This window comes from Poecile atricapillus, chromosome 25, assembly GCF_030490865.1.
Source record: "Poecile atricapillus isolate bPoeAtr1 chromosome 25, bPoeAtr1.hap1, whole genome shotgun sequence".
NCBI classification, from domain to species: Eukaryota; Metazoa; Chordata; class Aves; order Passeriformes; family Paridae; genus Poecile; species Poecile atricapillus.
In genome coordinates this window covers 5,616,658-5,644,168 of record NC_081273.1, presented here as the reverse complement: position 1 = coordinate 5,644,168, position 27,511 = coordinate 5,616,658, and the positions used below count along the sequence as shown (strand labels likewise).

At 51.2% G+C, this 27,511-nt stretch overlaps 1 protein-coding gene across 2 annotated transcripts; it reads right to left on the bottom strand.

Annotated features, from left to right (window-relative positions):
• Nucleotides 1–622: 622 nt before the first annotated feature.
• Nucleotides 623–26,394, bottom strand: DIXDC1 (DIX domain containing 1). Of its 2 annotated transcripts, XM_058857114.1 has the most exons (20): nt 26,164–26,394; nt 17,563–17,692; nt 16,703–16,828; nt 15,370–15,610; nt 14,241–14,348; nt 9,639–9,751; nt 9,151–9,293; nt 8,183–8,272; nt 8,034–8,087; nt 7,589–7,639; nt 6,589–6,693; nt 6,058–6,111; nt 5,459–5,551; nt 5,310–5,381; nt 4,716–4,802; nt 4,435–4,596; nt 4,266–4,332; nt 3,579–3,687; nt 3,293–3,401; nt 623–2,471 (listed from the first exon to the last, which is right to left on the bottom strand). In XM_058857114.1, the coding sequence occupies exons 1-20, from the start codon at nt 26,221–26,223 to the stop codon at nt 2,391–2,393; spliced, it is 2,055 nt and encodes a 684-aa protein (XP_058713097.1). In that variant the 5' UTR covers nt 26,224–26,394; the 3' UTR covers nt 623–2,390. The 2 variants fall into 2 exon arrangements, with proteins under 2 accessions (XP_058713097.1, XP_058713098.1); XM_058857115.1 differs by lacking the exons at nt 14,241–14,348; nt 15,370–15,610; nt 16,703–16,828; nt 17,563–17,692; nt 26,164–26,394 and adding an exon at nt 11,760–13,562.
• Between the last annotated feature and the right edge of the window lie 1,117 nt (nt 26,395–27,511).

Sequence of the window (27,511 nt, the reverse complement as noted above, 5' to 3'; positions counted from 1 at the left end):
GGCCCGGGGAAACGGGGAGCTGGAAACGGGGAAACGGGGAGCTGGGCCCGGGGAAACGGGGAGCTGGGCTCGGGGGAACGGGGAGCTGGGCCCGGGGAAACGGGGAGCTGGACCCGGGGAAACGGGGAGCTGGAAACGGGGAAACGGGGAGCTGGGCCCGGGGAAACGGGGAGCTGGGCCCGGGGACACGGGATCGGCCGCACCGTGTGGCTCTGCACGGCTCCCCGGCAGCACGGACAGCCGGGGATCGGGCTCTGCCCGCACGGACAGGACGGGAGGAGAGGGAACAGCCCCAGGAAGGGCCAGGGGAGAGGCTGTGGATGGGGTGGAACACACAAATACACCCAAGGGGACACAAATACACTCCAAGGGATGGAGCCGCGCTCCCTTCAGTGCCACAGGAGAGTGGCAAAGGCCATAAACTAAAACATACCAAATTCCACCTCAACCTAAGCCAGAATTTTCCATGGAGGGTGGGTTTGTTCTGAGACGTGCTCTTGCTACCATATCCCTTTATTTCACTGCTTACAACTGGTTTATTTCTGCCCAGCTTTCCTCACAGTTACTTTGCTGTTCCTGTACTTGTTAATTTCATCCTGTAGTAAAATCTCCGGAGTCAGAATTAAAACTCATTTAAAACTCATTTTTCCTTTTGCTTTTATGAGGGAGAAACCAAACCAAACTGCTCCTCTGAATAGCAGAGAAGGATGTGAAGTTGGGTAACAACAGACCTTGAAAAGTTTCGTAATTTTCTCCATGAAACTCCAGCCCGGGTGTGTGGCTGTTGCTGAAATAAAACTGATGAGTAAAACCCGAGGAATGAAACACTTGTGAGAAGTTTGCAATTTGAATACAATCGATGTCAGTATCACAAGCCCGTGCCCTCTTTGCTAGAGACCATGCAACAGAGAAACTGTCCAGGGGAGAAAGAAAATCTTTGTTTCTTTTCCAAAAGGGGTGTATTTCCCCCATTAATTAACTTGTTCACTGATGAACTTCCCTCCTGCTGTCTGTAAGTAGAAAGTCACACAAATTGTCCAGAACAGGAGGCAGCTTGTGTTGTGCCAATGTGGCACAAAACCATGTAAGAGCCTTGATATAAAACCCAGCATCAACCAATCGGATTTCCATAGTAAAATAAAATTACAAGGCCAGTGTTGTGTTAACAGAAGACGATACAAAACATCTCAGCATCCACCAGGAAAGGAGTAAAACACATTATAATGCGTGCAGAAATATACAGAGAGCACTTGCACTAGTATAAAAATATCCACAGTCCTCAGACAAATGTGAATCGGTACAAAATAATTTCAAGAACATGTTTACAAAACGACATGTTAATATAAAACAGTAAAACCAGGTTTCCCCCTCTCCCAGCCTCATGCACAGCACACAAAGACAGTCCATGGAAGGCCCACAGGAGCTGGGAAGGAGCAGAGCCCATCCGACCTCCCAAGCCCACAGGCGATGTAGAGAAACAAAACCACAAAACCAAAGGGGAAAATCCACCCTTGGGGGATTTTAGGGTTTGTTCTTTCCCCAGCAGTTCTTTCCTGATCCTTCAGGACTCAGCGTAGCAAGGAACTGTTGTGGGTAAGTGCTTGGTGGCCCTGGCAGTGCCTGCGCACAGGAGGTGACAGCAGAGAGGGCAGGAGTGTGGGGACAGGGGCTGGAAAGAGCTCAGCTGATTCCAGCTCCCCCACCCATGAAATCCTTCAGCAAACAAACAAGCACCAAGATCCCACAGTCCCTGCAGCTGCAGAGCAAACCCAGAGGGCCTCGGAATTGGAACAGCTTTGGAGAGCAAGTGGGGAAAGCAGGGCTGGGAAATGGGAGCCTGAGTTTGGGAGAAAGGAGCTTGGCCAGGTTGGTGAGCTTTGCTTCAGAGCATGTCTCAACCCTCCAGAGGACTCTTCCCCCTGGAGCAGGTCCTGTGAGCCTGCAATGTCCACAGAGTCACTCTGCTCCTGCAGGACAACAGCCGCTCCAACCTTCAGCCCTCGCAATCCAGCAACTTCTCCACGAAGGCAAAGCTTCACATTTTCTCCACCAGTGCAGCTTCCTGTGACACCAGCACAGGAGATGCCCGGCTGAGCCTGCAGCACACAGTGCAGGGATGGAGGAGAAAGCATCCTTAAGGCCTCCAGGGTTTTGCTGGCAGGGCCAAGCCAGGCATTTGTGTCCCTGCAGCCTCAGGACAGCAGCTGCCCTCGGGCACGGGCAGGCGGGTGCCAGCTGTCCATGCACACGGCCTCACCACCCGTGCCTTGCACAGAGGATCTTTTTTGGCAGCTTGAACTGGCCTCCCCCCAGCGCTTGGGCTCCTTGGTCACTCTCTGAGCTCTGCAGACAGTCACAGGTTTCCATAGAAACACGGCTTGAAAGCTCCATTAATTCTCCCCGTGGTCTTCTTCCACCCAGGCCACGATTTTCCCCTCCCAGCCAGGGATGATGTCATCATCATGGAATACCTACCAAAAAAAAAAAAATAAAATGAAATGAAATAGAGGGTTTCAGTCATGTCTGGAGTCTGGACACGTGGTTCTGCAGGGTGAGAGGCATCGGGGGCATGAAGTCAAATCCTAGCTCAGATTTCCCAAAAGAATCCAGGGAACACATGGGAATGATGGCTGAGGAATGAGTCACATTTTCACAATTTAGGTAAATAACAGACCATGCCTCTTTCACCAATGAATATCAGGATTATTATCTGTGGAGCTTTTTTTGACATTAAAGGTAAACTAAAGACAGGAGACGCCTTTTCTGTGGCAAACCTCCAGCTGCTGCTGCTGCCTGTCCCCAGAGAGGGTGACCCTTTGCCCTTGTCCTCATCAATTTGTGTCCCAATAACCTGTAATGAATCCAATCCACACCCACACCAGCCTGAGCGTGAACAGGGCTGCACACAAAGGGAACGATGCCACACACACACAGAGTTCTCTCTGAAAAACCTTCAGAAGGAAGTGAGAGATTGTGTTTTAATACAGGCTCTCCCATTGCAACAGGTTTTATAAAACCTGCAGCCTGGATTTGTCAAGCAGTCCCAGGCTGGCTTTGCCCAAGGGGCTCTGCAATTCCCAGGCAATCACAACCACATCCTTGGGATTGCTTTTGCTGAGGATGAAAATATTTTAGCACAAGAGAAGCTTAACCCACAGCTGGGAAAGCAGACAGTTTTGTCTGGGGGAACATCCACTATTTCATCAGTTTTAAAGGGAGTTTAAAAGGGAGGTGACCGTGGTCTCCAGGGCTGTGTGGTGACGCTGACCCCAAAGCTCAGCCCCACATTTACCTCCTCCTTCACTGTGCCAAACTCTGGGTCCAGGGCTTTGAAGTGGTACCGATGGGTTCCTTCCCGATCGATGGCTGCCTTGAAATCCTTCAGAGTCACTTCCCCTAACCTGCAAGGGAAATAAATACAAAAACAAAATACAGAAACAAAACTCAGGGACTACCGCAGATAATTTTCCCCAGCCAACAGCACGAAATCCAGCAAACCTGTGCTGGCTGGGAGCATTCCCAGAAAATCAGAGTGCTGCTTTTGGGGGCACAGGAGGGTTAGGAAGGCTCAGCCTCACCTCTTTGGTATGCTGACCATGAAGGGGGTGAGGGAGCGGTCGGTGAAGTACAACACTTTGGTGCAGGCACTGGTGCTCATCACAGGCGTGCTCTGAGAGTGAGGCAGCTCTGCAAGGCAGCAACTTTCATCATTAATTATCATCCCTTATCATCGTTATCCCTCCCCATCTTCCCGTTCCAGCTGCCCAGGATGGATGGTGGTGCATGGATTTTAATTTGCCCATCTGTGTTTCTCTCATGCCTTCTTTCCTGCTTCCCCCCCAAGAGCTGAAACAGAGGAACTGAACTCCACAGTTTTAAGGCTCCTTTTATGCAGAAAATACTCGTGACACGTGGAAATGTGGTGTTTAAAAAGGCTGCACCGTTCTGTGGATACGAAAGGCAGTAAACACTAAAAGGGAGCGCTTCTCTGTCCCCACTAGATGGTGCAAAGCAGCAGGAAAGCTGGGATGACATCCCTTTTCCCAGTGATTGCCATGGTTATTTGTGCTGCAGCACTGCCCAAGAGGCCCAGGCTCCCACTGTGATGGTGCTCTACAAAAACCCAGCCATAAAGGTGTGTCCCTTCCCTTCGCAAGGAGCTCTGATCCAGGGAGGATCCCGAAGGGATTCCCGAGGGGATTCTGCAGCCGGGAACCCCAGCAGTGAATTTGGCAGGGGAAGGGCAGGACCTGCAAGGCACTCACTGGATTTGGGAGGCCAGGAGTCTCTGCACTCGTTGGTTGCTCTGCTCGCTGGAGATTTCCCCCGGACCTGTGCAAAACCACAACAACAAGGACAAAGTGTCACCTCCCAGTCAGAGCCCTCCAGCTGCTGTGTGAGGGGCAGGAGCTGAGTGCCCTGGGGAGCCTTTACCCTCCTCTCCTGCCTCTTCTGCGTCTCCATGCGGTGCAGGCGCTCCATGAGGCTGGAGATGCCCTGCTCCAGGCTGTCGATGGTGTGGTGCTGCGGGTCGTGGCCACTGAAGCTGTTCCTGAGGCTGCGCAGGGCGTCCCGGACCAGCTGCAGGTCATTGGTCTGCCCAAAACACCACAGCTCAGAGCAGCCCAGGCTGCTGCCTCCCCATCCTCCTGTCCTCTCCTAACAGAGGAGTTCCAGGATATCTGGCTGGGAATGCACCCCTCAAGTGCACTTACCCCTCGGTGGGCTGTGGGAGCAGCTCCTTTTCCTGCTGGCTGGAGAAAGCCATTGCTCTGGGCACTGTGACTGCTGTAAGCCATCACCTGGGCAGGGGAAAATGTGAGTGTGAGTGTCAGGACCTCCCCAAAAATCCCCATTTATGGACTTCAAAATGAGAGGGATGAGCACTTCAAAATGAGCACTTTCCACGTCAGTGCTAAAACTGTCTTCTCCCAGATAAAGGCACTCTCTGAAGTGTGCAGGGAGTTCCTGGTCACAGCACAGATTCCTCATGTAAAGGTGGGAAGACTCAATACCAGGGTCAGCAGGAAAAGGAGGAGGTAAATTGAGCTGTGGTCTAACTGTTGCCAGGGCCAGAGGTGAAGCTGGAAGCTGAGGAAGCGTCTGGCATCCCTCACTGTTTCACCCCTGAGGATTCTGAGCCAAGAGTGCTCAGTGCTGGGAGCTCTGGGGGCTTTGCCTGCCTTGGTCAAGGCTCTACCAGTGAGAAGGCAGAGCCAGACCTCTCTGGGATGAAGGGGAGGGTTTCTGTAGGTGCCTACAGGGTGCTGGGCAAACACCACCTCACGTGTGGAGCAAGGCTCCCGTACCTCCTCAGCCTCTCTCTTCATGCAGTGAGCCAGCAACGCCTCCTTGTGCTCCAGCTCCCGCTCCAAATCCACCTGGGGAGGGGCAGCAGAGGAGTCACCACCAGCTGGGCCAGCCAGGCCAGCTCCCAGTGCAGCCCAGCTCTCCCTACCTGCTGGTAGCTGGCCTCGGAAAGCTGCCTGAGCATCTCATCCAGCTTGGTCTGGTGCTGCTGCAAGTGCCGATCCTTCTGGCACAGCTCCTTCTGCAACACAGGGATCCAGGGAATCAGCAGGGCAGGGAGGGAGGCTCAGTCATCTTCCCATGGCAGGGAAAAGCCTGTCATCTGCCAGGATCAGGTGACTTGCACAGGGTGTGCTTTGCCAGATGTTAGAGCTGAGTGTCAGAGCTATTTTTTGACAAGATCAATCAGGTTTTTATTGTCCAAAGTCCCCTTGGCCAAAGATCCACTGCTGAGGTCACACAGCTGTCCCAGAGGGCAGATTTCCGAGGGATCAGAGGACAAACAGCTCACCCAACCTCATCTGCACAAGTGTTGGACACTCAGCAGCCACCACCACAAACCACGACAATAAAAGATCTGCAAGAAGCTGTGGGGGGAATGCAAAGAACTCCTGATCCCTCCAGCTCACTACAAACACCCCTGGCTCCTGCAGCTCCTTCCAGGGGCTGTCCAAGTGCTCAGGAAAGAACAATCCCATTCCCAGAACTGAAGAACCACCCAAACCCCCATGGAAGAGGTTCCATTACTTTGTATTCCGCCAGGAGCCGGTTTCTCTCTTCAACCTTCCTCTGGAGGTCAACCTGCAGGAATAACAGCCAGGTGTGAGGCAGATATTCCCAGAGAGTGAAACCTCTGCCCCTTGTGCTGAAGGGTGACCAGAAACCTACAGAGGCCAAGGGAGCTGATGTTTAGAGACCTGCACAGGGCAGGTGCCACCTGCTGAACCAGGGAGTGAGGAGGGACAAATGCAACAGCACTGAAAACATCGGGGAAAGCCCCTCCCTGTCCCAGCTGAAGGTCCTGGAGGACAGGAAGCGAGAGTGAAGGTCAGGAATCTCCAGCCTCACAGCTGGCCAGCACAGCTGTGCTGTGCAGAGACCTTTGACTGCTTGTTCCCTATCCCACGACCCCGAAATCTCTGCTGCAGCCACCCTTGGGGCCACCAACCCCCTGCCAAAATAATAATAATAATAATAATAATAATAATAATAATAATAATAATAATAATAATAATAATAATAATAATAATAATAATAATGACAATAATAGCGACTCACATTCTGGTTGTGCAGCTCCTCCTTGTCCATGCTGGCTCTCAGCAGCTCCTGCTTGAGCTGCAGGACTGAGGCGTCCTGCTGGATCAGCCTCTGCTGCAGAGCGTCCTGGGGAGAGGGGATCTCTGCAGGGAGGGCAGGGACTGCCAGCCCCCAGAGGGCTCTCAGCCCTCCTGCCTCCCCCTTACCCAAAACTGATTTCCCTTCCCCTGATTTTGGCTGCCAGCACTGAGGGATTTCTCTGCTTCAGCCTGAAATTCCCGCTCCAGAAGTGACGGGCAGTGGCTCTGATGGACGGGAGCAGCTCTGGAGGGCGTGCAGTGCCCTGCAGCTCCTGCTCCAGCCACGCATCCAGAGGGCACAGAGAGGCCAAGATCAGCCCAGGACACGAGGAGCCTTAAGCCCTGAGTGTGACCCAGTTGTGCAGTGAAATCCTCTCTGGAGAGGCCAAAGTCAGCACTAATTCTGCGCCTTTCACTCACCCAGAGCTCCACCTTGGGCAGGCACTGCTGTTTGCTGCCTTCTGACAGGCAGCTCTAAAAATACCTCAGGCAGGAGGAGATGAGCAGCGTTCACCACTCCAGAGGCACAAATGGAGCCATTTCTGGGCAGCACAGGGACACCCCAGGCTCTTTTTCCTGTGCTGGCAGGAATGAGTTCACTGGGCCAATGCTATTGAGTGTGTACTTCATGAGAGGGGAGGGGATAAAAGAGCCAGGAGAACCGAGCAATTTATGCCTCTTTTTGTTTAGGAGAAACAGGGAAAAAAAGAAAAAAAAAAAAGGGAATATTTGACCTCATTTTACAGACAAAACAGAAACCAGGAAATCCAGCTCCTTGTACCTGTCTAAAAATTCAGCAATAAACCACAGGATCCCCCATCTCCAAGCCCCCAATACTCCTCCTTCTACAATTTGAGATTCCTCAGAGTTGTGTGGTTGCTGCTGGCCCTCCTCACCTAAAGCACTGCTATTTATTTTTGATAAAATGCCCGTTTCCTCACCTTTATTCCCTGGAGGTTCCGAGCTTCTTGTTTGTATTTCAGCAGCTCCTTCTGCAAATGCAAGACATTTTGTTTAAGCAGCACCTTTTCACCCCTTCAGAACCGACCAGAGCCGGTGTTCTCTGCTGCAGGAGGAAGCACATCCCAGCTTTTCCCACAGATCCAAGAGCCAGTCAGGCCCTGAGAAATTTTCATGAGTTACAAACATGACAAAAGCTGCTACTGAAGTCCTGAGCAAAACAAAGATTGCCCAGTCCCCCAAATGTGTCCTTCAGGCCAACATCAAACACTTCTGCCAGCATCAGAGCTGGTCCCTAACAGAATATTCCCCATTTCATCCATCATTTTTCCCACTCTGCCTCATCCCCACCCCATTTGCCCCCAAAAAAATCAAGTAGAACAATCTGCAAAACCTCTCTTCCCCTTCCATTTGTCACCCTCTAACCTTCAGATCTTGATTTTCTTCCACACTCTGGTCCAGACGGCTTCGGATGATGATCTGAATGCAAAATATCAGCGTTGTTATTGCAGCAGGGGCAGGGCAGGGCAAAAGGCAGCTGGAGCAGGGAAATTTGGGTCCAGGGATGTTCTCACCAGCTGCTCCTCAGGGCAGGCTCCACGCTCAGAAAGTTCAAAGGACCCTTCCTGCTCATCCTCAGGTAAAGACCCATTGAGCAACAAAGCCTGGGGAGAAAAAGGGGGGAAAAAAAAAATCTCCTTTTCAGAGATTTCAAAGGGAAATAGGGGAGCTGCAGCTCTGGCCAGTAGTCACACCTATCAACAGTTCCTAACCAGCTTCATTTGCCATTTCTGCTGATTTATTCCCCTCAAAAATGAGGGGTTTTTTTGGGAATGAACAGGAAGATTTATCCCCTGACAAAGCTCTCCCAGGAGTCTGTCAGCCCATGCTCTTCCCCACAGAAAGAACCAAACAAGGACAACTCAGATTTCCAGGGAATGAATTCCCAGCTTTAGCACCTTATAGGGTGTGTGTGCATCAGATCCCCAATATTTCAACCAAACTCTCACCAACTGGAGCCTCTCAATTATTGAGTAAGAGGAGGAAAAATCAATGAATCAAATCCAATTTCCTGGCTGGCCACATCAGCTGCCTCTCCCCACTCCCAGGGGATGAGGGGGCAGCAGTGCCAGTCCCTCCTGTCCCTGCTCCCAGTGGGCACAAAATGCAGAGAGATTTTACCAGTCAACCAAGGAATTTTTTATTTTTTTTTGGTGGCTCTTTTGTGTCCTGCCCATTGTCCCTGGGGAAAGTGCCCGCCCAGCTGCCTGTGCTCCTCACACAATCTCTGCTTTGTTTATTGCCACATAAATATTTACAATTCAAAGCCACCGTGGTTCCCAGGACAAACAGAAAGGGATGCTCCTGAGAGAGCTCAGTGCCTTCACCAGATGGATCCAGGGGCTCTGCTCCCCAGGCACAGCCAAACACACCCAGCAAGGGGCAGGAGGGAAAAGTCCCACAAATGAAGAATTGTGGGGAGAATGTGCCAAATATGAAGGTTCAGCCGAGGGAACGCTCTCTGGGAAGAGAAATCTCTCACCTGCAAACCCGAAATCATCTTTTTCGCTTCCTCCATCTCCTTTTCCAGGTGGTCCTGCTGTTCCAAGAGCTGCTCCTCCCATGAGTTCTCCAGGTAGGACGCGGAGCTCCCTGCCTGCCACTCAGGCTGGAAGTGAGCATCTTCTGCAGGAGAGAGGAGCTGGATGTGCTCTGGCAGCCCAGGAGGGACCTGCAGCACTCACCAGTGCCAAGGTGTGCCAGCTCACCCACCCCAAGGGTTTATGGCTCATTCCTTGGCACACCAAGCTTTCCTCCACACATTTTATCCCAGATAACTTTGCACCGGATTCAGGGAGATCTCCAAGCACAGCACTGGAGACAGGGTGTGTGACTGAGGGGGAAAAGCACCTGTGGGCTTTGCAGAACATCCCTCAGTGCCCCAAGGACAGCCTGGAGCCAGCATTAAACAATTCCAGTCCCTGGGGAGCTTTTCAGCTTTTATCACATAAAAAAGTCCCGATGTTTTACCTGGTTTAGTCTCTGTTTCTTCAGTTTGGAGGATCACAAGTCTCTCCTTCTCCTCCGAGGGGGCTACAGTGGATTCACTCTTTGCACTGTGGACAGGACTGGGTGAAGTCAGGCTGCAGAGCAAGGCAGGAACAGCTCTTTTAGATGATGCTGACCAGCAATAATTTTCAACAAGCATTTCTCCACATTTACTTTTATAAAAGAATGATCTGCATCCCAGAGAAACCTTCAACAGCCCGACCTGGACATGGAATTTTTTGAATTCAGGCTCTAACACAGGGTAGGAGCACACTCAGGAGTAATTTACTGCCAGCCTTATGCTGGACAAAAAGCCACCCTGGCTTCATTTCTTGCTCCAGAGCTTTCAGATGGATCACTTCAACTTTAAATCCCAATATATTCGAGAGTCAGATTCCACTCACTCGTGTTCTTCGATTAAAACTTCTTAGAAGTGCCCACATATTTTCACAGGAGCCATCTCAGCTGACTAGGAGGTTCAAGCAATCTTTTTCTCAGAAATTCTTCCTAAGTGCATCTCCCAGACAACATCAAAAGGTGGCTGAAGCTCACTGACCCATTCAATGTACCCCGAAAGTCGCAGGAATTAATCCTTGCAAGTGTGAGCAGGAGTTAATTTTTCATTCTCCCCCAACACAGAAACAAAGGGCAGGGAACAAAAAGAAAAACAGTGTGGAAATAATATAATAGGTTTAGAAAAATAAGAGGCTTCAGCAGCTCCCTCCCTGCATCTTCCCAGCACTGCTGCTCCGTCTCCCACAGCTCCCACAGAATGGGAAAAGCCCTGCAATAGAGATGGAAATGACTTGCTGCTCCTGCCTGCCCCACTCCCACGGCCAGGACGAGCCTCTCCTCATTCAAACCACAGACCTGAGTCCAGTTTTTTGTGGTCCAGACTTCCCCCGTGCGAAAGTGAAAGAATAATCATTGTCCAATAGAAATCTCCACCAGGGACAGTAGCTGTCCTTTCAGGTGTGTGCATGATGCTAAAAGGGCTCCTGGCCACCTGGCTTTGCTCCAGGATTGACCTCCAGGAATTCCAAATCCATCACAGCAGCCCCTCATTAGATTTATTTTTAATATCAGGTTTGTAACCAGCCCCTGCTCCTGCTCATTGCTGAATGGGGACATGGCATAAAATTATGGGTTTGGTTTTTTTTAAATGCTGTTTTGGGATTTGATTTGGTAGTTCTGCTGGGATTGCATTATGTAACAAGGGCCAGAAGAAAGGATGAAACTTTCACACAACACAGATGCCAGCAGGAAGCCCAGCTGGTCTGACATGGCCAGCAGCTCCAGGAGGGATTTCACCTCCTTCTAGGAACAGATCTCAGAATTCCCTCCCTCCTGTTCTCAGCTGATTCTCTGAACCTGCCCTCACCCCAAGGCACTGCTGGTTCTCATCCCTGCAAAAGCTGTCCCAGAAAAACACCACCAGCCACAGATGGGAGAGAAGCTGGTGAAACAGAGGAACCAAAAAAGCATGAGCAGGATGAAAAACAAGGATATGAGCCTGGAAATAACATTCCCAATGAGCTTCTCCCAGCCCAAAGCCAATAAAAGGGACCAGAGGTGGGGATATGTCCCCTCAGCACAGACACCTTTACATTTCCTTGGGCATTCCCACATCCCCAGACCCTTCCCAGGCAGTTTTCCTGTTTCAAAAGGCCACTGGGTTCACCCAGCATCCACAACCACCTCCCAAACATTCCAGACAGTGGCAGAGCTGGAGGCAGCAGAAGCAGCAGCACAGGTCAGGTTGCTTTCTGCATCCTCCAATTAATGCTGGAAACACTTGCCCAGGTTCCGTATCAGCCCAAACCATCAGAGTACGAAATACCCGCTGATGCAACGCCTTTAAAAGTGCAGAACAATTCCTTATTAAAGCATGCAGAAACGAGGGCTGGCAGATGAGAGCTTTCCAAGAGAGATTTATGATGCAAACTGCTCCACTTTATTCCTTTCACTTGGCTCCTTAACCCACATCCTGCCTCCCCCGGGCCCCGGCTCCGGGGCGAGGAGCCCCAGCGCTGCCTGAATCCCCCGAATTTTAATAAACACCCATCCCTGCTGTTCCCGAGCACAATGGACACAATCGCTCACCATTTGACCTGCTTCCCTCCCATGATCCCACTTGAACCTCTGGCCTCACAGCATCCGCAGGGTCCCGGCTCCGCTCATTCCTCCTTCCCTTCGCCAGCCAGAGGCCGCCGGCTCCTGTCAAACTCCTGCAGGAATCTCTGCGAGCCAGGGTGCCCAGAAGGTTCCCAGCAGAACCAGCACACACACACACACACACACACAAAATAACCAACTCAGGCTCTCCGCCGGCTGAGAGGCAAATCCGCAGCCCCCGCAAACGGGATTGATTCCGGAGCCGGGGAATTCTGCAGCCTGCCTGGGGCTCCCGCTGCTTTTCCTCGCAGGTTATTTGTCCCCTGCTGCTGCATTTTGGTCAGCTGCACAGCCGGTTGTTTTCATCACAAGGCTCGGGGCTTGCCGGGGGTGTTTCTCATCCCATCCCACCCTCCTTGCACTGCCGAGCATCCGAGGAGCCGCCGGGGGAAGGGGCTGCTGCCGGGGGGATGCGGGCTCTTCCCAGGCAGCTCTCCCCAGCTTCCAGAGGGATGTGGGTTATTCCCAGGCTCTCCTCAGCTTCCAGAGGGATGCAGGCTCTTCCCAGGCAGCTCTCCTCAGCTTCCAGAGGGATGTGGGTTATTCCCAGGCTCTCTCCAGCTTCCAGAGGGATGTGGGTTATTCCCAGGCAGCGCTCCCCAGCTTCCAGAGGGATGTGGGTTATTCCCAGGCTCTCCTCAGCTTCCAGAGGGATGTGGGTTATTCCCAGGCAGCTCTTCCCAGCTTCCAGAGGGATACAGGCTCTTCCCAGGCTCTCCCCAGCCCCAGGCACGGCTCCCTCTCCCTCCTGCTGTCACACGGGCTGTGCAGGCACAGCCTTTCTCCGAGATGCCTGGCTCAGGGATGGGGGAGGGAATGCTGCTGGAAGGGGAGGGGAAAGGGAGAGGGATGGGTGAGGGGCTCGGCAGCCTGGGAATCATCTGATTTTTGGCAAATTTTTCCATGAATCATTTCGGCAGCCTGCGCGCGTCGGTGCTGCCGTCCCTGGGAATTGTGTGAGCCAGGCTGGGAGAGCTGGGAGCGGGGAAGGAGCCGCTGCAGGGCCGGGGATGCTGCCCTGGAGCACCAGAGCCAGCTGGAGGTGGGTCATGCACTCAATAGCGTCTCTCACTAATAAAAAAAGAAGCATTTCGTTTCTCCCAGCCAGCGCTCCTTACTGAGCTAAGCACATTTCTCCCCGCGAGGAAAAGGGAAAGCATCTTGTTTTCATCCTGCAGAATTGTGTCAGCAGAGACACCCCCAGCAGCTGGAATGCTCCCAGGTTTGATCACTTATGGAAAGAAAGGTTCTCGCTGTGTTCTGCCCCCTCAGCAATGCCATCACCATTGCATTGCAGGCAGAGAATTCATGCCGTTATGGGGAAAAATAAAATAAAAACGTAGGATGTGCTGAGAGATTTTTGTTTACCACCAAAATACCAAAATAAGAGGAAACAGCAGCCACCTGATAGGGTAAAATACATCAAATATTCCAGCTGCCTGAAGCTGAGGGATGAGAGCAGGGAGCAGAGTGTGGCACTCCTGAGCTCACGGTTCAAGAGCCAGTGCCAAGGTCCTGTGGCATTATCCATGAAACGCTGCTGCCAAGAGCAGGATTTTTACATCCCCCCTGGCAGGCTGGCCTCAAAAGCACACTGCTGACATCATGTGGAGGCACTGCTCCAGCACTGCCTCGCTGGGAGCCCCACACTCCTCCAAAAGTCTATTTATAAACACCCTCTCAATGGCACGCAGCAAAATTGGGGGATAAACACAAACTCTTGTGTTTTTCTCCTCTGTTGAGCAAAGCAACCTTAATTTTCAGGTACACAGAGAATTATTGGTGCTGTGGAGCATAAAAAATTGGCCTGAGAAACGCTGGGGAAACGTTTTGCCTGCTGAGAGGCTGTCAGTGGCAATCTGTCCTTGGGCAATGAACTCCTCACTCCCACAGAAACAGGAGGGAGGCACTCGGGGCACGGCCCAGGCAGGGGAAGGACAAGGAAAAGCAGAGTTGGGGCTTTCAGCAGGAATGGGAAACTCTGAGGCCAAGAGCTGCAGCTCCCCACGTGCAGCCCTGCCCTCGGATGTGCTCCAGATGAGATTAACTGGAGCGCAGAACCATTTCCAGAGGGAGCTCCGATGTGCTCAGTAACACACTTCTTGCTCTTCCGAGTAGTTCCAGGTTCTCTGGGGGAAAAGGGAGCGGCTTCCCTTCACTAGAAAGCTCTCCATGCTGGATCAGCTCACTCACTGGAGTAATTTTTCTTCAAAAGCCCTTTTTTTTGGCTGCATTTTCTCTCCCATACCCATGAAAACAACAGAAAAATGCTTCACCCTCCAGAGGTTTCACCCTCCAGACCAGCAAGGGATGCCCTTTTCCATCAGAGCTGAGCAGATTTTGGTGGGGAGAACAGGCACTTTAGGGAATGTCAGACAAAGGACACGTCTTGGCAATAAAATTCCTTACCTGGGAGGGTGGAACTCTGCTGGCACATTCTGCTGCCCCTCGTACTGCTGCACCAGGGCCCGCACGCTCCAGTAGGGATTCTCAATCTCCTCATCCATGCTGCTGTTCCTGGGGGTGACAACCACAAAACGAGGGGAGCCTCACCTGAGTGCAGCTGGAATTCTGTCTCCAAAAAGGAAGTGGGGGAAAGCTGAGGAAAAGGAGGTAAGGAAGAGGAGACAGCTGGAAAAATGTCAATTTTCCTATCAGGGATCCCCATCTTGGTGTTAAGGGAAAACAGGCCAACAGGACTTGTTGTTTTAAGCTCCTTCCTAATTTTGTGGTTAGAAAACTCCAAAAGCTCTGGGAATGCAAGGAAACATCAAAAGGACTGGCTTTCCTGAAGGACTCCAAGGCCTTTGCAAGGGAAACCTTTAACATTCCATTTTTCAACAAAATTTACCATTTCAGCCTCATTTCCAGACTGTTTCGTGGGTGCTCCCTGGAGCCAGTATCAAATGGGAAAATGACCTTCAGCTCTGTAAATGAAACCCTGCACAGCCCCAGCACCTGGCTCCAGTTAAATGTCATTGCTATTATTGTTATTGTCACCCACACAGCACCTTTGGCAAGGGGCAAATGGGATTTTCAGAATTATTCCCTGTGTGTGTGTGGATTTTCAGCATCCCCAGGACTCAGCAGCCACCTGGAGCAGTGGGATGAGCAATGGAGGAACCAGAATGGACTTTTACAACACCCTCAGCTCTGGAAATAAAGCTCCCAGATCTCTGGGGAGAAAACCTGGCTCGTGTTTCACTTGGCATGAGAACATCTCCAAGGAGACAGCACCAAGGGCAGCGTGGGGAGAACCAGGCAGCACAGCTCCCTCTGCCTGGGCCGTACTCCCTGTTCTGTTCCAGGGACATCAAGAGAGACCCAGCTGTTATTTTGCTGTAAAACCTGAGAATCAAAACCTGGGCTGGCAGCAGAGCCAGGGCAGTGCCCCCTCTGCGAGGGCACTTTTGAGCCGATCGTGCACAACAGTGGCTCCCTCCCGCCGGGAATAAAACGGACAAAGATGCATTTCTTTTCCTTTCCATTTGAATCCTAACCCAACCCAGCCTCACATAAGCAGGGAAGAGCCCCTCACCTCTGTCTGTGCCTGAACACGTCCCGGCCGGACTGCTGGACATCCTGCCGGACATCGGCCAGCGCGGCCACCGCCCCTTGGGCCACGGCGGCGGCCGAGCGCGGCCGGAGGCTGCCCGGGGGTGCTGCCCAGCTCTTGCCCCCCGAGCCAGGGGTGCCAGCTCTGCCAGAGCCTGGTTTGAAGTGAGCAGCCAAAGCCAGGATCAGCCTCATGGTGGATTTCAAGTTCCCATCGACGATATCTGCGAAATGCGGATTTTTGGGTGGTTAGCGTGAGGCGGCAGCAGAGCTGTGGCTGCACAGGGAGATCACTGAATGCAGCAGAGCTGTGGCTGCACAGGGGGATCACTGAAGGCAGCAGAGCTGTGGCTGCACAGGGGGATCACTGAATGCAGCAGAGCTGTGGCTGCACAGGGAGATCACTGAAGGCAGCAGAGCTGTGGCTGCACAGGGGGATCACTGAATGCAGCAGAGCTGTGGCTGCACAGGGGGATCACTGAATGCAGCAGAGCTGTGGCTGCACACTGATATCTTTGAAGGCAGCAGAGCTGCTCCAGCTCAGCTCTGGTGGTGCAGGGCACAACAAACACCCACCACCTCCACAGCACGGGTTCAGAGCTCTGAGCCTCCCTTTCTGGCCATTTCCAGCAGTTCATTACTGAACACATAATTACTGAATTCTCACACAGAAACAGAGCAGTTCCTGAGGACTGACCACTGACTTTATTAGCAGAGAATTCCCCTTTTTAAAGCACAAAAGACAGAACAGCAATGCATTTCTCCAGTGGTGGCACCCTGTGCCAAAAACTGTTTGCAAATGTTAATTAATCACATTTGGTGGTATCACACGAGTATTTTCCAGCACACTGATGTCATGGCAAAGATCAGCCACTCTTCCAGACCAAGATTTCCCAAAACAATTTAGTCAGAGCTACTCAAAGTCCTGACTAAACCACGCCACAGACATGTGATTGTGCCTTGTGTCCCCTCTCTGTTTCCAAGCCATGGCTTCCAGTGAACCACAAATATTTTTTCCATGTCTCTTTTCACTCTAGCAGGTTTATGTGTCCTTTTGGGGAAAGATTCCAAGCCTGTATTCCTCATTACAGCACTACCTGAGCTTCTGAGTGCTCAGTAGCAGGAAAAAAATTCCCTTTTATTTCTCTGCATTGTCCATCTTTCAACCCAAAACCTTCACTAAACCAGAGGGGGGAAAAACCCCCAAATCCCCCACAAACTGACACATTAATTTACTCATAAAATACCTGTTTGATAGAAAACAAAGCCAGAAACAGAATTTCAACAGCTAAAATCACCCCCCCAGGGCCACGTACCTTTAGCTGATGTCTGGTGCATGCGGATCTTTTTCGATGCCACGAACTGTAAAACTTTCTCCACATTTTCCCTCATCTCCTGCTGGCTGCTGGGGTTGGCCTCGATGCCACTCAGCTTCTCACCAGCTGAAGGAAGCAAAAAAGCTTTATCAGAGGGGAACTGAATGGCTGGGGAGTGTCAGAGGGATTGCTGGGACTGCTCTGAGATCATGTCTGAGTCCTTCATGGGGCTTCTTGTCCTGCTTAACGGGAGCCCAGCTCCAGGAATCACTGGGATTGGGGCTGTGGTGGGATGAGGTCAAGGTTTTGGGGGCTGGAGCAGGATTCTGGCAGGGTTTGTGACCCCCTGAGGGTCCCACGCTGGAGCTGCCTCTCCCCAGAGGACTGAGCTCCGTGGGAAGGGCTCAGTGGTGAAGAACTGAACCCTGTGGGACCCACTTGGGGGAAGTTTGGAGACGTGTGCCCCACTGGGACAGGGGATGAGTGTGAGCAGGAAGGAGCAGCAAGGACAAGGAACTCACTGCACCCCCATTCCCTGTCCCTCTGCCCAGGGAGAAGGGATGACATCAGCAAACGGGTCACTCTTCCCAAAAAACACCCCCTAACTCCATGCCAGCGCTGTGGGAGTTCCCAGCGCCCCTGCCAGGTTTCCCCATCTGCTGTAACTGCCTTTGAACCATAAGGGCTTTAATAGAATTGCATCCATGATCTGATTTATGATTGTTTTGCCTCCCAGCTGCCCCCTCCCCACGAGCTGCCACCCCCAGCAACATCTGCCCAGCAGATGCCAGATCTGAGGCAGCTCCTCCACACAGAGCTGGAGCTGAGGGGGAAAAACAGGGCCAGATGGCACCACTGACCTACAATCTCGATGAGCAGGGCAAGAGTGACCCCATCCCGCAGATCCTGCCTCAGGTCCTGCACTGGCCTCACTGCTGGCTTCTTCTTCAGCTGGGAATTCACCCAGGCCACATAGGCCTGCAGCTGTTGCTGAAACAGAAAACAAAATGTTTGCACGGCAGGGTGAATGGTGGGGATCTCGCTTTTCCCTCTGATCTTCCCAGATCTCAGTCTTCTGCCCGTGAAAACAAGCAGCAGAGGTCTCATCCCAAAGCCTGGCTGACATCCCTGCCTGCTGTGGGGCAGCTCAGCCCTCGCCAGGCTGGGAGGAGGGAGCAGGACAGGACTCCTGAGCTGAGCAAAGAGCTTTTCATTTCACCTGCATCTGAGCCAAACCAGCACTGCCAGATCCTCACTCTGGGGGCCACAGTTTGCTCACTCTCTGTCCCATCCCCACTATCTTCATCTCAAGAAAGCACAAAACCCACAGTGCAGGAGCAGGGAACCCCGAGTTATCACCCATGAAACAATTCCAGGACAGCCAGGGGAGGTTTCCTGGAAGAGACACGAGCCTCCCTCTGTAACACTCATTTGGAACAGTTGAGCAGCCCCTCCACATCCTGGGAGCTGCCTCAGCACTTGCCATGGCCCAGTTTCTATTCCTGCGTGCAGGGAAGCTGGTTTGGGCCCTGGGAGCCAGGAACAGAGCCTGTCCAGCAGCTCAGGAGGGGTGAGACCAGGGAAGCTCAAACTTGGGTTCCTGGTCACTCTGAGAGACCCAGAAAACTCAAATTCGGGTTCCTGGTCACTCTGAGGACCCGTCTGGCACAAATGAGCCAAAGGCAAAGAGCAGATCCCAGTGACCTTTCCCTTTCCATCCCCCTCTCTGTGACCCTTCCAGGCCGCTGGAAAGGCTGCAATCCCTTTGGGCAGGGCTGCTGTGGGACATGGAGGGTAAACAATCTGATCCATTTATGAGATTACCTCCCTTTTCACTAAGCTTCCCTTTATTGTGCCAATGCAGCAGGTTTTAAGCCCCCATCCCATATGATCTCAGCAGTGTCAGGCAGAGTTTATGCTTTTACAGCCCATCAAAGTCACAATCTGGTCACAGCCTCGCTGTTAATTATCCTGACATAGGAAATCCAACTTTAATCACACATGGCTGGGTCTGCTGGTTCAGAAAGGTGCCTGGACCTGTGCTGAGGCAGCTCTGCTCACTCAGCAGAGCCTGGGGAGCTGGAAGGGGATGGGGCTGCCCTGATGGGGAAAAAGGCAGCAGAAGTGGCAGATCTGATCCATCTCTGCTGGAGCAGACCTGGCCTGCCCTGGGGAGGGGCTCTGCAGCTTCTTCTGCTGGAGTGACAGCAGTGCCCAGCCCCACAAGACTTTAATTCCTGCTTTTTATCATCATTTTAGGAACTGGCACTGATTCCCCAAGGACACAGCCCCTCCCCTGCAGAAAATCTGCAGTTTTGGAGGAGTCTCTGTGGCTCTTCCACTTCTGTCTCATTTAAAGGAAAAACCCTTTCACCAAGCAGTTTGTTTTCTGTTCCTTCTCTCAGAACATTCCTCATGCATTCACAAAAAACGAATTTTTGGCAAGATTTTAGTCTCTATCTCTTAAAAGCAGGAGGAGGTTGACACTGTTATTATTAGTAAAAAAAAAAAGACATTCCTAAATCCCAAAGCAGTTACATTTTAAACAGTGAGTATTTAGAGGAGGCTTCTGAGGCAATGGAATTGGGATGTCACCAGGACAAAGTCGTTTCATTCCCATGGCTGCTGTAATTCTGCAGACTTACACTTCATTAGCAGGCTTGGTTGGCTGGTTTTGGGTTTTTTCCATTAAACATAAGATTTTCCTGCAGACGTTCAGACAGTTGGACTGAAGAGCATTTCCTAACTTTGTACCCAAAAACCTGGCAGATTGAGTGACTTCAGCAAGAGCCTTGGATTGCTGCAAAACTCAAAAAATCCAGGGAGGCAGCTGAGGGGAGCACGTGACTGAACTTACCAAGGAAATTTATCAGAAATAAAAGTTTAGTGACCTAAAAATGGCAAAGTGCTGTGAAATGCATGAAGGGACAAAGCCCCTGAGCTGCTCAGCAGAAACCCCAAGGGCAATTTTTGAAGCTTGAGAGTCCAAAATGCTTCACTTCTTCATCAGCTGGGGAATAACAAGGACATTGTGGGCCACAACATCAGCCCTTTACCTTCAACACAGCCAGGAGGCCTCGGTGCTCAGATTCACACCTTTAAATCCACAGATTCACACCTCTAAATCCACAGATTCAGGCCTCTAAATCCACAGATTCAGGCCTCTAAAAAAGTGAAAGATTTTTTTGTTTCACCCCCTCAGGATTCAGTTTGTTTCAAGCCCCAAGGCAGCTGCTTCAACACAATCCTAAATATTATCACAGCAGTGTGATTTGCTGCCTGGATGGGCATCATTCCTTCATTCCTGCCATCCACCCTGGAAAATACTCCAGGTACCAACTTCCAGCCCAGGGAGGACAAAGATTTGCTGGGATGTGTCCTGTCCTGGGAGCAGCAGCTCTTCCCAGCCCATCCCAACCCTCCTGAGCCTGAATTTGCCCATGGAAATGCCCCAAACCTGCAGGTTCCATCCCCATTTGGGGCTGCAGGCATCCCAAAACCCACTCTCACACAGATCTCTGCTCCTTTTAGCCAAGAAAACTAAAAAAAAATGTATGTAAAAAGGTCTGGGAGCAAACATGACACACCTCAAGTGTTCCTGCTTCCCCTGCACTTTGGTTTGAGCTCCTGCTCATCTTTAGAATTTTCAGGGCTCAGCTCCTCACCAACACTTCTTCCAAACCCAGAATTTTTCAGAGGAAAACCAGCCTGGTGTGGGGTTTACTATACAGAACACACATTATTTAGGATTATGGTAGAGCTAAGCTTAATCCTGTTTACATTAACACAGCTTTGTGTTCCAAAAAAAGCCCCTTTTGCCTGTACCTTGCCATGGGGGAGAGCAGCAGCTGTACCTGAAGGGAGCTGGAGCCCAGGGTGCTCCACCAGAGCTTTGTGGGGTGTTTTTGTCTTACTCTGGAAGGCTCTGCAGGGCAGGAGAAGATTTTTAAAGCAAGGTGTTAGGGAGTACAGGACGTCCCAACAACGGGCAAATTACAGGTTGGGATATGAGGTTGATTTTTAGCTCTCTGAGATTAAAACATTGCACTTTTTGGTGTTGAACAAATGGACAAAATCATTTTTTTAGCAAGGAGGGCCTGTCCTGCTCTCATCTTTCAGTAGATCTTGTGACCCTGTTTCCTTCTAGATTCCTTCTACATTAATTTGATGACTTTGAATCCATCCTCATCACTGGATTTACAGAATCATCCTGCTGGAATTACATTTTGAAGGCTCTTTCCAGTGATTTCCCGTTGTGCACTGCTTTGATGAGTTGGAATCCATCATTATTGCTTGATTTAGGGAATCATCCTGCTGGAGTGACCTTTTTGAGGCTCTTCACCCCAATTCCCCTTGGCTGCAGAGTCGTGGCCACTGCCCAAGCCCCAGGTCTGCCGAGGTCAGCAAGAAGAGCCCTCGTGCTCCCAGGATGAAAGGAATTCACTGTTCCTCCCTCCCAGAGCCCTGAACCAAAAGTCTGCAGCAGCCTAATTGCATCAGGATGTGCTGGTTGAGGCCCTGGATGATTTCTAAGCTTTCTGACATTACCTTAATTAGATGGGAACTGTAATTTTCCATCCAGCCCTCCTCCGGTTTGCTGATTTATTTTTTGTTGTTGTTCAAGAAAGATGTTGTAGGAGCAGAAAGCACAAACTCCCAAGCAAAGAAAATGCTTCCCTCTGCTCCCAAGGACAGCAAAAGATTGGGGATTTTTTTTTTCCCCCCTCTCAAAATTGGTGCTTGAAGGTGATTCAGGTTTTTCAATGCATTGAGAAGCATCCAACAGTGAAAACCACCCAGTTATGACCAAAGTGATGCCAGAATGACCAGCAGCACCCATGGGAGATCTCCTTCTCAAAACTCTGAATTTGAAGCAGGTGTTGATTGCCAGAGTGCCCAGCTCTCCAGCAGGACATGGAATTTTTAACTGCAGTTTTCCACCTTTTTCTCAGTCCTTTCTTTAGCCATTAACAGGAAGAGCTGAAGTGTAAACAGCAAGGCCAAATTCCATCCAAACTCCCTAAATTATTTCTGCCAGTTGGATTTTCACTCCTTGTGAAGCCAAAAACTGCCATGGCCCATTCCAGAACCATCCAGCTGCCAGTGCAGGATGAGTAATTCCCACCTGTGCCTAAATTCACTAATTTTGTGCTGTGGAAGGGCTTAATAATGCAAGTGTAAGATCCCAAACCAACAGCACCTCTCACATGATGCTCAGCAGGTATCTGAGGCCCTTTTCCCACCCAGGCACAGTTTCAGGCAAAAAATAAAGGCAAAAACTGGCAAAAAGCTGAGCTTTGAGTGCAAAAGACTCCAAAGAGGGGTTTGGAGCGCTTGATTCACCCTGAGCTGTCAAATGGTTCTGCTACACCCAAACAAACCCTGAGGTCTGTCCAAGCACACTGTGCTGACACTTCCCTGGTGCTCTGGGGAAGAAAAGGAGCATTGTTCCTCCTTCGGCAGGATCCCCATCCCCAGGCAGCTCTGACAGGAGCCTGAGCTCCTCAGGACTCCAAAATCTGTAGGCAGGGACTTTGCAGAGGGAGAGGGACACCCAGGGAGGCTCCCTGGCCCAGGATGAAGGGCCCTAAAGGCACATTTAGGAGCCAGAATTTTGAATTCTCTCTGCCCATGACTTGCTGGGAGTGTGGCATCCCCGTTACCTCTTCCTGCCCATAAATAATCTCCACATTCCTGGTAGAATGGTTTGGAACCCAGAGATGTGTGAGTGCTCCTGTGCAAAGACACCGTGCCAAGGGACAGCCTGGTTTAGCCCTCGGGGCAGGGATTGAGTCTGAACTGCTCCACCCCTAATCCCATAGAGCAGGAAATCCATCCTTCCCCTGCTGAGAGATCCCACTGCTGGCCAGGCACCAGGGTTTGGGGAAAAACTGGTACCAGAGCAAGGAATGCTCTGCTGAAGCACATCTGGGGGTGAATGCAGGTGTGGAGAGCTCCAGCTGTGCCTTCTGGCTGTGCTGGAGGCTTGGAGGGATTTCAGGGCAGCCCAGTCCGGTCACACAACCTGGAAAGGCTCAAAGGGTTCCCTGGACCCACCTCCCCGTGGCTTTCAGAGGGTGGGGAAGGGGTGAAATGCTGCCAGCCTCCCCCAGAACAGCGCTGGGGTGACAAAACAGCAGCACCCCCAGAGCCTGGTGCGTTCAGGGAGGGATTCACTGCTCCAGGGAGCACTGGGGCTGAGCAGGATGAGGGAGCCAGAAGTCAAAACAGCTCTCCATGGTGAATCCTATTAATCCTATAAATAGCCCTGGCGGCACGGAGAGGGTGAGTGCCAGCTCCTCCTGCTCCTCACACTGCAGAGACCTTTTGGTCACAGATCAGGACCTTGCCCCGAGGGGAGCAGAGCCAGGGCCGGGCCACAGTGCCAGAAAATAACCCAAAACGGAGAAAGAAACCAAAATCCATCTCAGGGCAGTGCCCAGGGCGAGGTCTCACACCTTACAGGCAGGATGGCACCTCAACCCCACCAAAGGATGTGGCAAAGGGTGAAGGAGAGGGGTTGTAGTGTGGGAAATGCAGGAATTACCCACTCAGCTGAGAGCCAGGGGAAATATTCCATGAAAGAGCCGGTGAACAGAGCCCTGCAGCATTCCTGCCTGCACAGGGCTGGGCAGGAGCGGTGCCCAGCTCAGGGATGTGGAGAGATTTCCCCTCGTGGGCAGGCAGCCCTGCATTTCACTTTGTTGGGAGCCCCTGCTTTACCAAACAGCCTCTGCTTGGGCCTTAAAGTCTCCCTGTCCTCTCTGGAATGAATTGTTTGTTCAATATGATCTTGGGGGGGGAAAGAAAATAGTTATTTTAAATGACTCACTGCACACAGGCAGCCACATAATTGGGTTTGCTGGAGGAAATGATCCTCCAGCTCGAAAAAGAGAAGGTGTGTTATTGTTAAAATGCAGCCTGGAGCTGCCAGGCCCGTTTCTGACACATTTCTCTGTGCCCCATCTGTTTTCAAGACCTGACAGAAGTGTCAGCACATAAATAAACCGCATTTCCCCGAGGAGGGGGAACAGGCTGAGGCCACATGGGCAGAGTCAGCGCAGATGAGACCCCTCTCTGTGGTTCCTTTCATTATAAACTCCTGCTTTTAGCAGCCACACATCCCCAGGACACCATCCAGCTGTGGCATTGAATTATTTATCTGCCGGGGAGCAGGAGGAGTCCCCACAAACAGCAGGGAAACACCTTCAAGGCAGGGCAGGCCATTAATGAGGGACTTTAATGCACACGGGGGGGATTTTACTGCAGCTCAACATCAAACAAAACCATCCTGGCTTCAGATGTCTGCAGGTGACGGCGTCCACGAGGGCTCTGACTCTGAAAGGGAAGGGGAAAAAGGGAAATAAACTGGTCTGAAGTGACAAATCAGCAATTATGGGGCGCCTTCAGCAGGATGTGACTCCTCACATCTCCGAGCCGTGCAGCAGAACAGGCAGGAGTGCAGGAGGGACAATGATGCTGCTGCTCCAGCACTAATTAGGGGATAATTGGGCTGCTGAGGTGGCCCTCAGTCAGAAGGGATGGAGAGAGAGGGAAAAGGAGGCGAGGGGACAAAAGAAACTTCCCCGTAGCCCCTCGGCTGTGTTTGGTTTGGTCAGCACCCTGTCAGAGGGCTGGGATCACACATGGGGATTGGGACAGGCTTCCACGTTAATGTTTGTATAAATGTACAGTGTTTGTATAAAGGTATAGTGTTTGTATAAATGTATAATGTTTGTGTAAATGTACAATGTTTGTATAAAGGTATAGTGTTTGTATAAATGTACAATGTTAGTATAAATGTATAATGTTTATATAAATGTATAGTGTTTGTATAAATGTATAATGTTTGTGTAAATGTACAATGTTTGTGTAAAGGTATAGTGTTTGTATAAATGTACAATGTTAGTATAAATGTACAGTGTTTGTGTAAATGTACAATGTTTGTATAAAGGTATAGTGTTTGTATAAATGTATAATATTAGTATAAATGTATAATGTTTATATAAATGTATAATGTTTGTATAAATGTATAGTGTTTGTATAAATGTATAATATTTGTATAAATAACCACCAAACGGGCAAGCAGAGATGGGCAGGACACACAGAACGCAGTGAGCTCCTCTCTCATTTCCAGGGCCCGGGGTGTGATGCTGGTCCCTGGCAAACCACAGCTCCTCCCCTCGCTAAACCGATTTTTGTTTTACTTTTGTTGGCATGTGTGAGGAGGCAGAGACCCCGTGAATCTGTTTTTATGCTGGGAGAGGGAAGTTTCTGCCAGAGCTGAGCTGCCTGTGGGTAAAACCAGCCGGGGTGAGGCACTGAACATCCCCGGAGCTTGCTCCCGCTATTAATCGTGTCATTAATAAATAAGTTACTATTTGTGCCCGAGGAGGATGTGCTGCCCCCGAGCACAGGAAGTGTGAGCTCGGTTTAAAGGCAGACCTTGGCTGGCTAGAAGCGATCCTGACTCTGTGCGGAGGAGGGGATGGAGCGAGTCCAGCTCCGCCCGCACATCCCAGGACCCGGAGCCGCCCTGGAGCCGGGGACGCTCGGGTTTCACCCCAGGGTTGTTTTCCCGGTGGGCACCGGAGCCGGGAAGCCCAGCAGGGGATGTCCAGTGTTCATTTTCTGTGGATAACGGGGTCCTGCAGGCACGGCCCCCAAGCTCTGCACGGCTGAGGAATCACCAAACGCTGAACAGAATTAAGAATAAAACCCCAAAGAAGATCCCTGCGACCAAGTGAGAAATCAAATAGCAGCCACTCAGTGGTTCCAGCAAATCCCTCAGGGCTTTTCTTCCTTTCCAGCTTACAGACAGCAGATCCAGCTCCAGCATGGGCTGCCCGGGCATTACTGAGTCCATAAATATCCAACAAAACTCATTTTTTGTGCCCCCTAAAGAGAGGAGTCCCCACACAGCCACAGGATTCCCATCTCTGGAGTTTCTTGGTGCGTGTCCTTATTTTACGATTCATTACTCTCCTAGCAGAACAGGCAAATAAAGAACACTTCGAAAATTACATTTTCCCTAGCAAGTTGAATTTCAGCTCCCCGGGGATTCAATTTACGGTAAAAGATGGGGGTAAAAACCCCAAAGCAGCTCTTTGTCAGCCTCTCCCAAGAAATTCGAGTCCACAAAGCAGATTTACACCCGCCAGACACACAGACACCGCACATCCCTCAGGATGGGAGTGGATTTTCCACAATAAACGCTGCCCCACAACCCCCAGCAGTTTACATTATTTACCGGGACAGGGGCAGAGCAGAGAGAAGAGCACAAAACCCTCCGAGCCGCACAAACCCCGCCTGTAAAACCAGCCGCAAACTCCTCACCAAACTCCGGCCGAACCGCAGCCCCTGCTGAGGAACCGCGCTGTTTCCCCCCGCAATTTTCGGCACCGAGAACTTAACAAATCCGCACAAAACCATTTCTGGGAAGCTCGGGGACGCGGCTTTACCTCGGTGAAGCCCTCCTGAAGAATATCCAGCAGATTCCCCCTGGCCAGGCAGGCGAGCATCGTCCCGGGCGAGCGGGCGGCGGCGGGCGGGGGGCTCAGGGGATGCGGGGCTGAGCTCCCGGCGCCTCGGGGCGCTTCTCCCTCCTCTTCCTCCCGAGCACAAAGGCCGGCAGCTCATGGGGAAGGGCGCTCATGGTCCCATCTGTGCAGCCCGGGCAGAGTTGAGCCGGAGAGGCGGCTCGCTTTGGGCATGCTCGGCGGGAGGAGCGAGCAGCCCGGGCAGAGATGTCACACGGTTGTCACGGCAACGCCGCGGCTTTACGAGATGCAGGCGCGGGGAAAACATCTGAAACCCATTTCCAGCCAAAAGCAAAAAAAAAAAAAACAACCCAAAACCCTCCCAAAACCCGCTGTGTAAATGAGATTTTTCAAGCCCGCCGTGCGCAGGGAGCTCTGCTTGGTGTGGGGGTAGAGAGGAGGAGGAGGAGGAGGAGGAGGAGGAGGAAGGGAGGTGATGCCTCGCACGGGCAGCAAAGCACACAGAGAAGATCTCTCTGCAGCCACAGGAAGCTGCAAGCCAGGCCTCGACAGCTGCAGGGTTTGAAAGTTTGAACGATGCATTTTTCAATGAAAAAAAAAACCAAACAAAAACCCAACCAAACCAAACCCGAGAGGAAACGTCCGAACAATTAAACACAACCCCCAGCTCGTTCTCTACATCAGTAAATGCACTCATCACACAAAAAAGTATCGAATGTCTCCAGGCTGCCTCTCCAAGTTGGTGTCACCTTACAGGAAGTGCCCGGGGGGAAAGAAAAAAGGAAAAATGAAACGGGAAAGGGTGAAAGCCCCTCCAGCCAGAGGAAGGCACAGAGCAACACTGACCCCCGTGCCTTGCCAGGCATTTCTAAGTGTGAGATCCATTTAAAAATAAACATTTTTTCCCCCTGCCTAAGTTTTGAAGCATCCTGAGGAAAAATCAATGGCATAATTTCACTATTTTAGCCGGCCACAGCTAAAATGCAGAAAGAGAAGCAACAGGTCACTTCCCTCTGTAACCAACACAAAAGGAGGTGGTTCCCTCACCTCCAGTTTTAAATTATTCATGTTTGCTCTCCCTGCTTTTCATAATTCCATGGGAGTGGAGATTTTTATGTTTTCATCGATTCTAATACCACATCTGTTAAGCAAAACAACAGATTACAGCGAGGCTTTGCACAAAGCCTTGTAAGCTGGAGCTGCTGGGGGGTTGGAGCCTTGATCCCGTTTGCTTTTGAGCTTCAAAATGCCATTAAATAAATATTTAACCCCATTCTTTAATGCAATTGAGTAGCTTATGCCTGTGCAA

What these genes read in the sequence shown, in the direction of transcription:
- DIXDC1 (XM_058857114.1), bottom strand. Translation starts at nt 26,223, where the DNA reads ATGCTCGCCTGCCTGGCCAGGGGGAATCTGCTGGATATTCTTCAGGAG. An exon ending in GCAGAGTTCCACCCTCCCAG is followed by an intron (nt 9,752 to 14,240) that starts GTAAGGAATTTT and finishes CTTGCTCTGCAG; the next exon opens with CCTGACTTCACCCAGTCCTG. An exon ending in AGAAGAGGCAGGAGAGGAGG is followed by an intron (nt 4,333 to 4,434) that starts GTAAAGGCTCCC and finishes GGTTTTGCACAG; the next exon opens with GTCCGGGGGAAATCTCCAGC.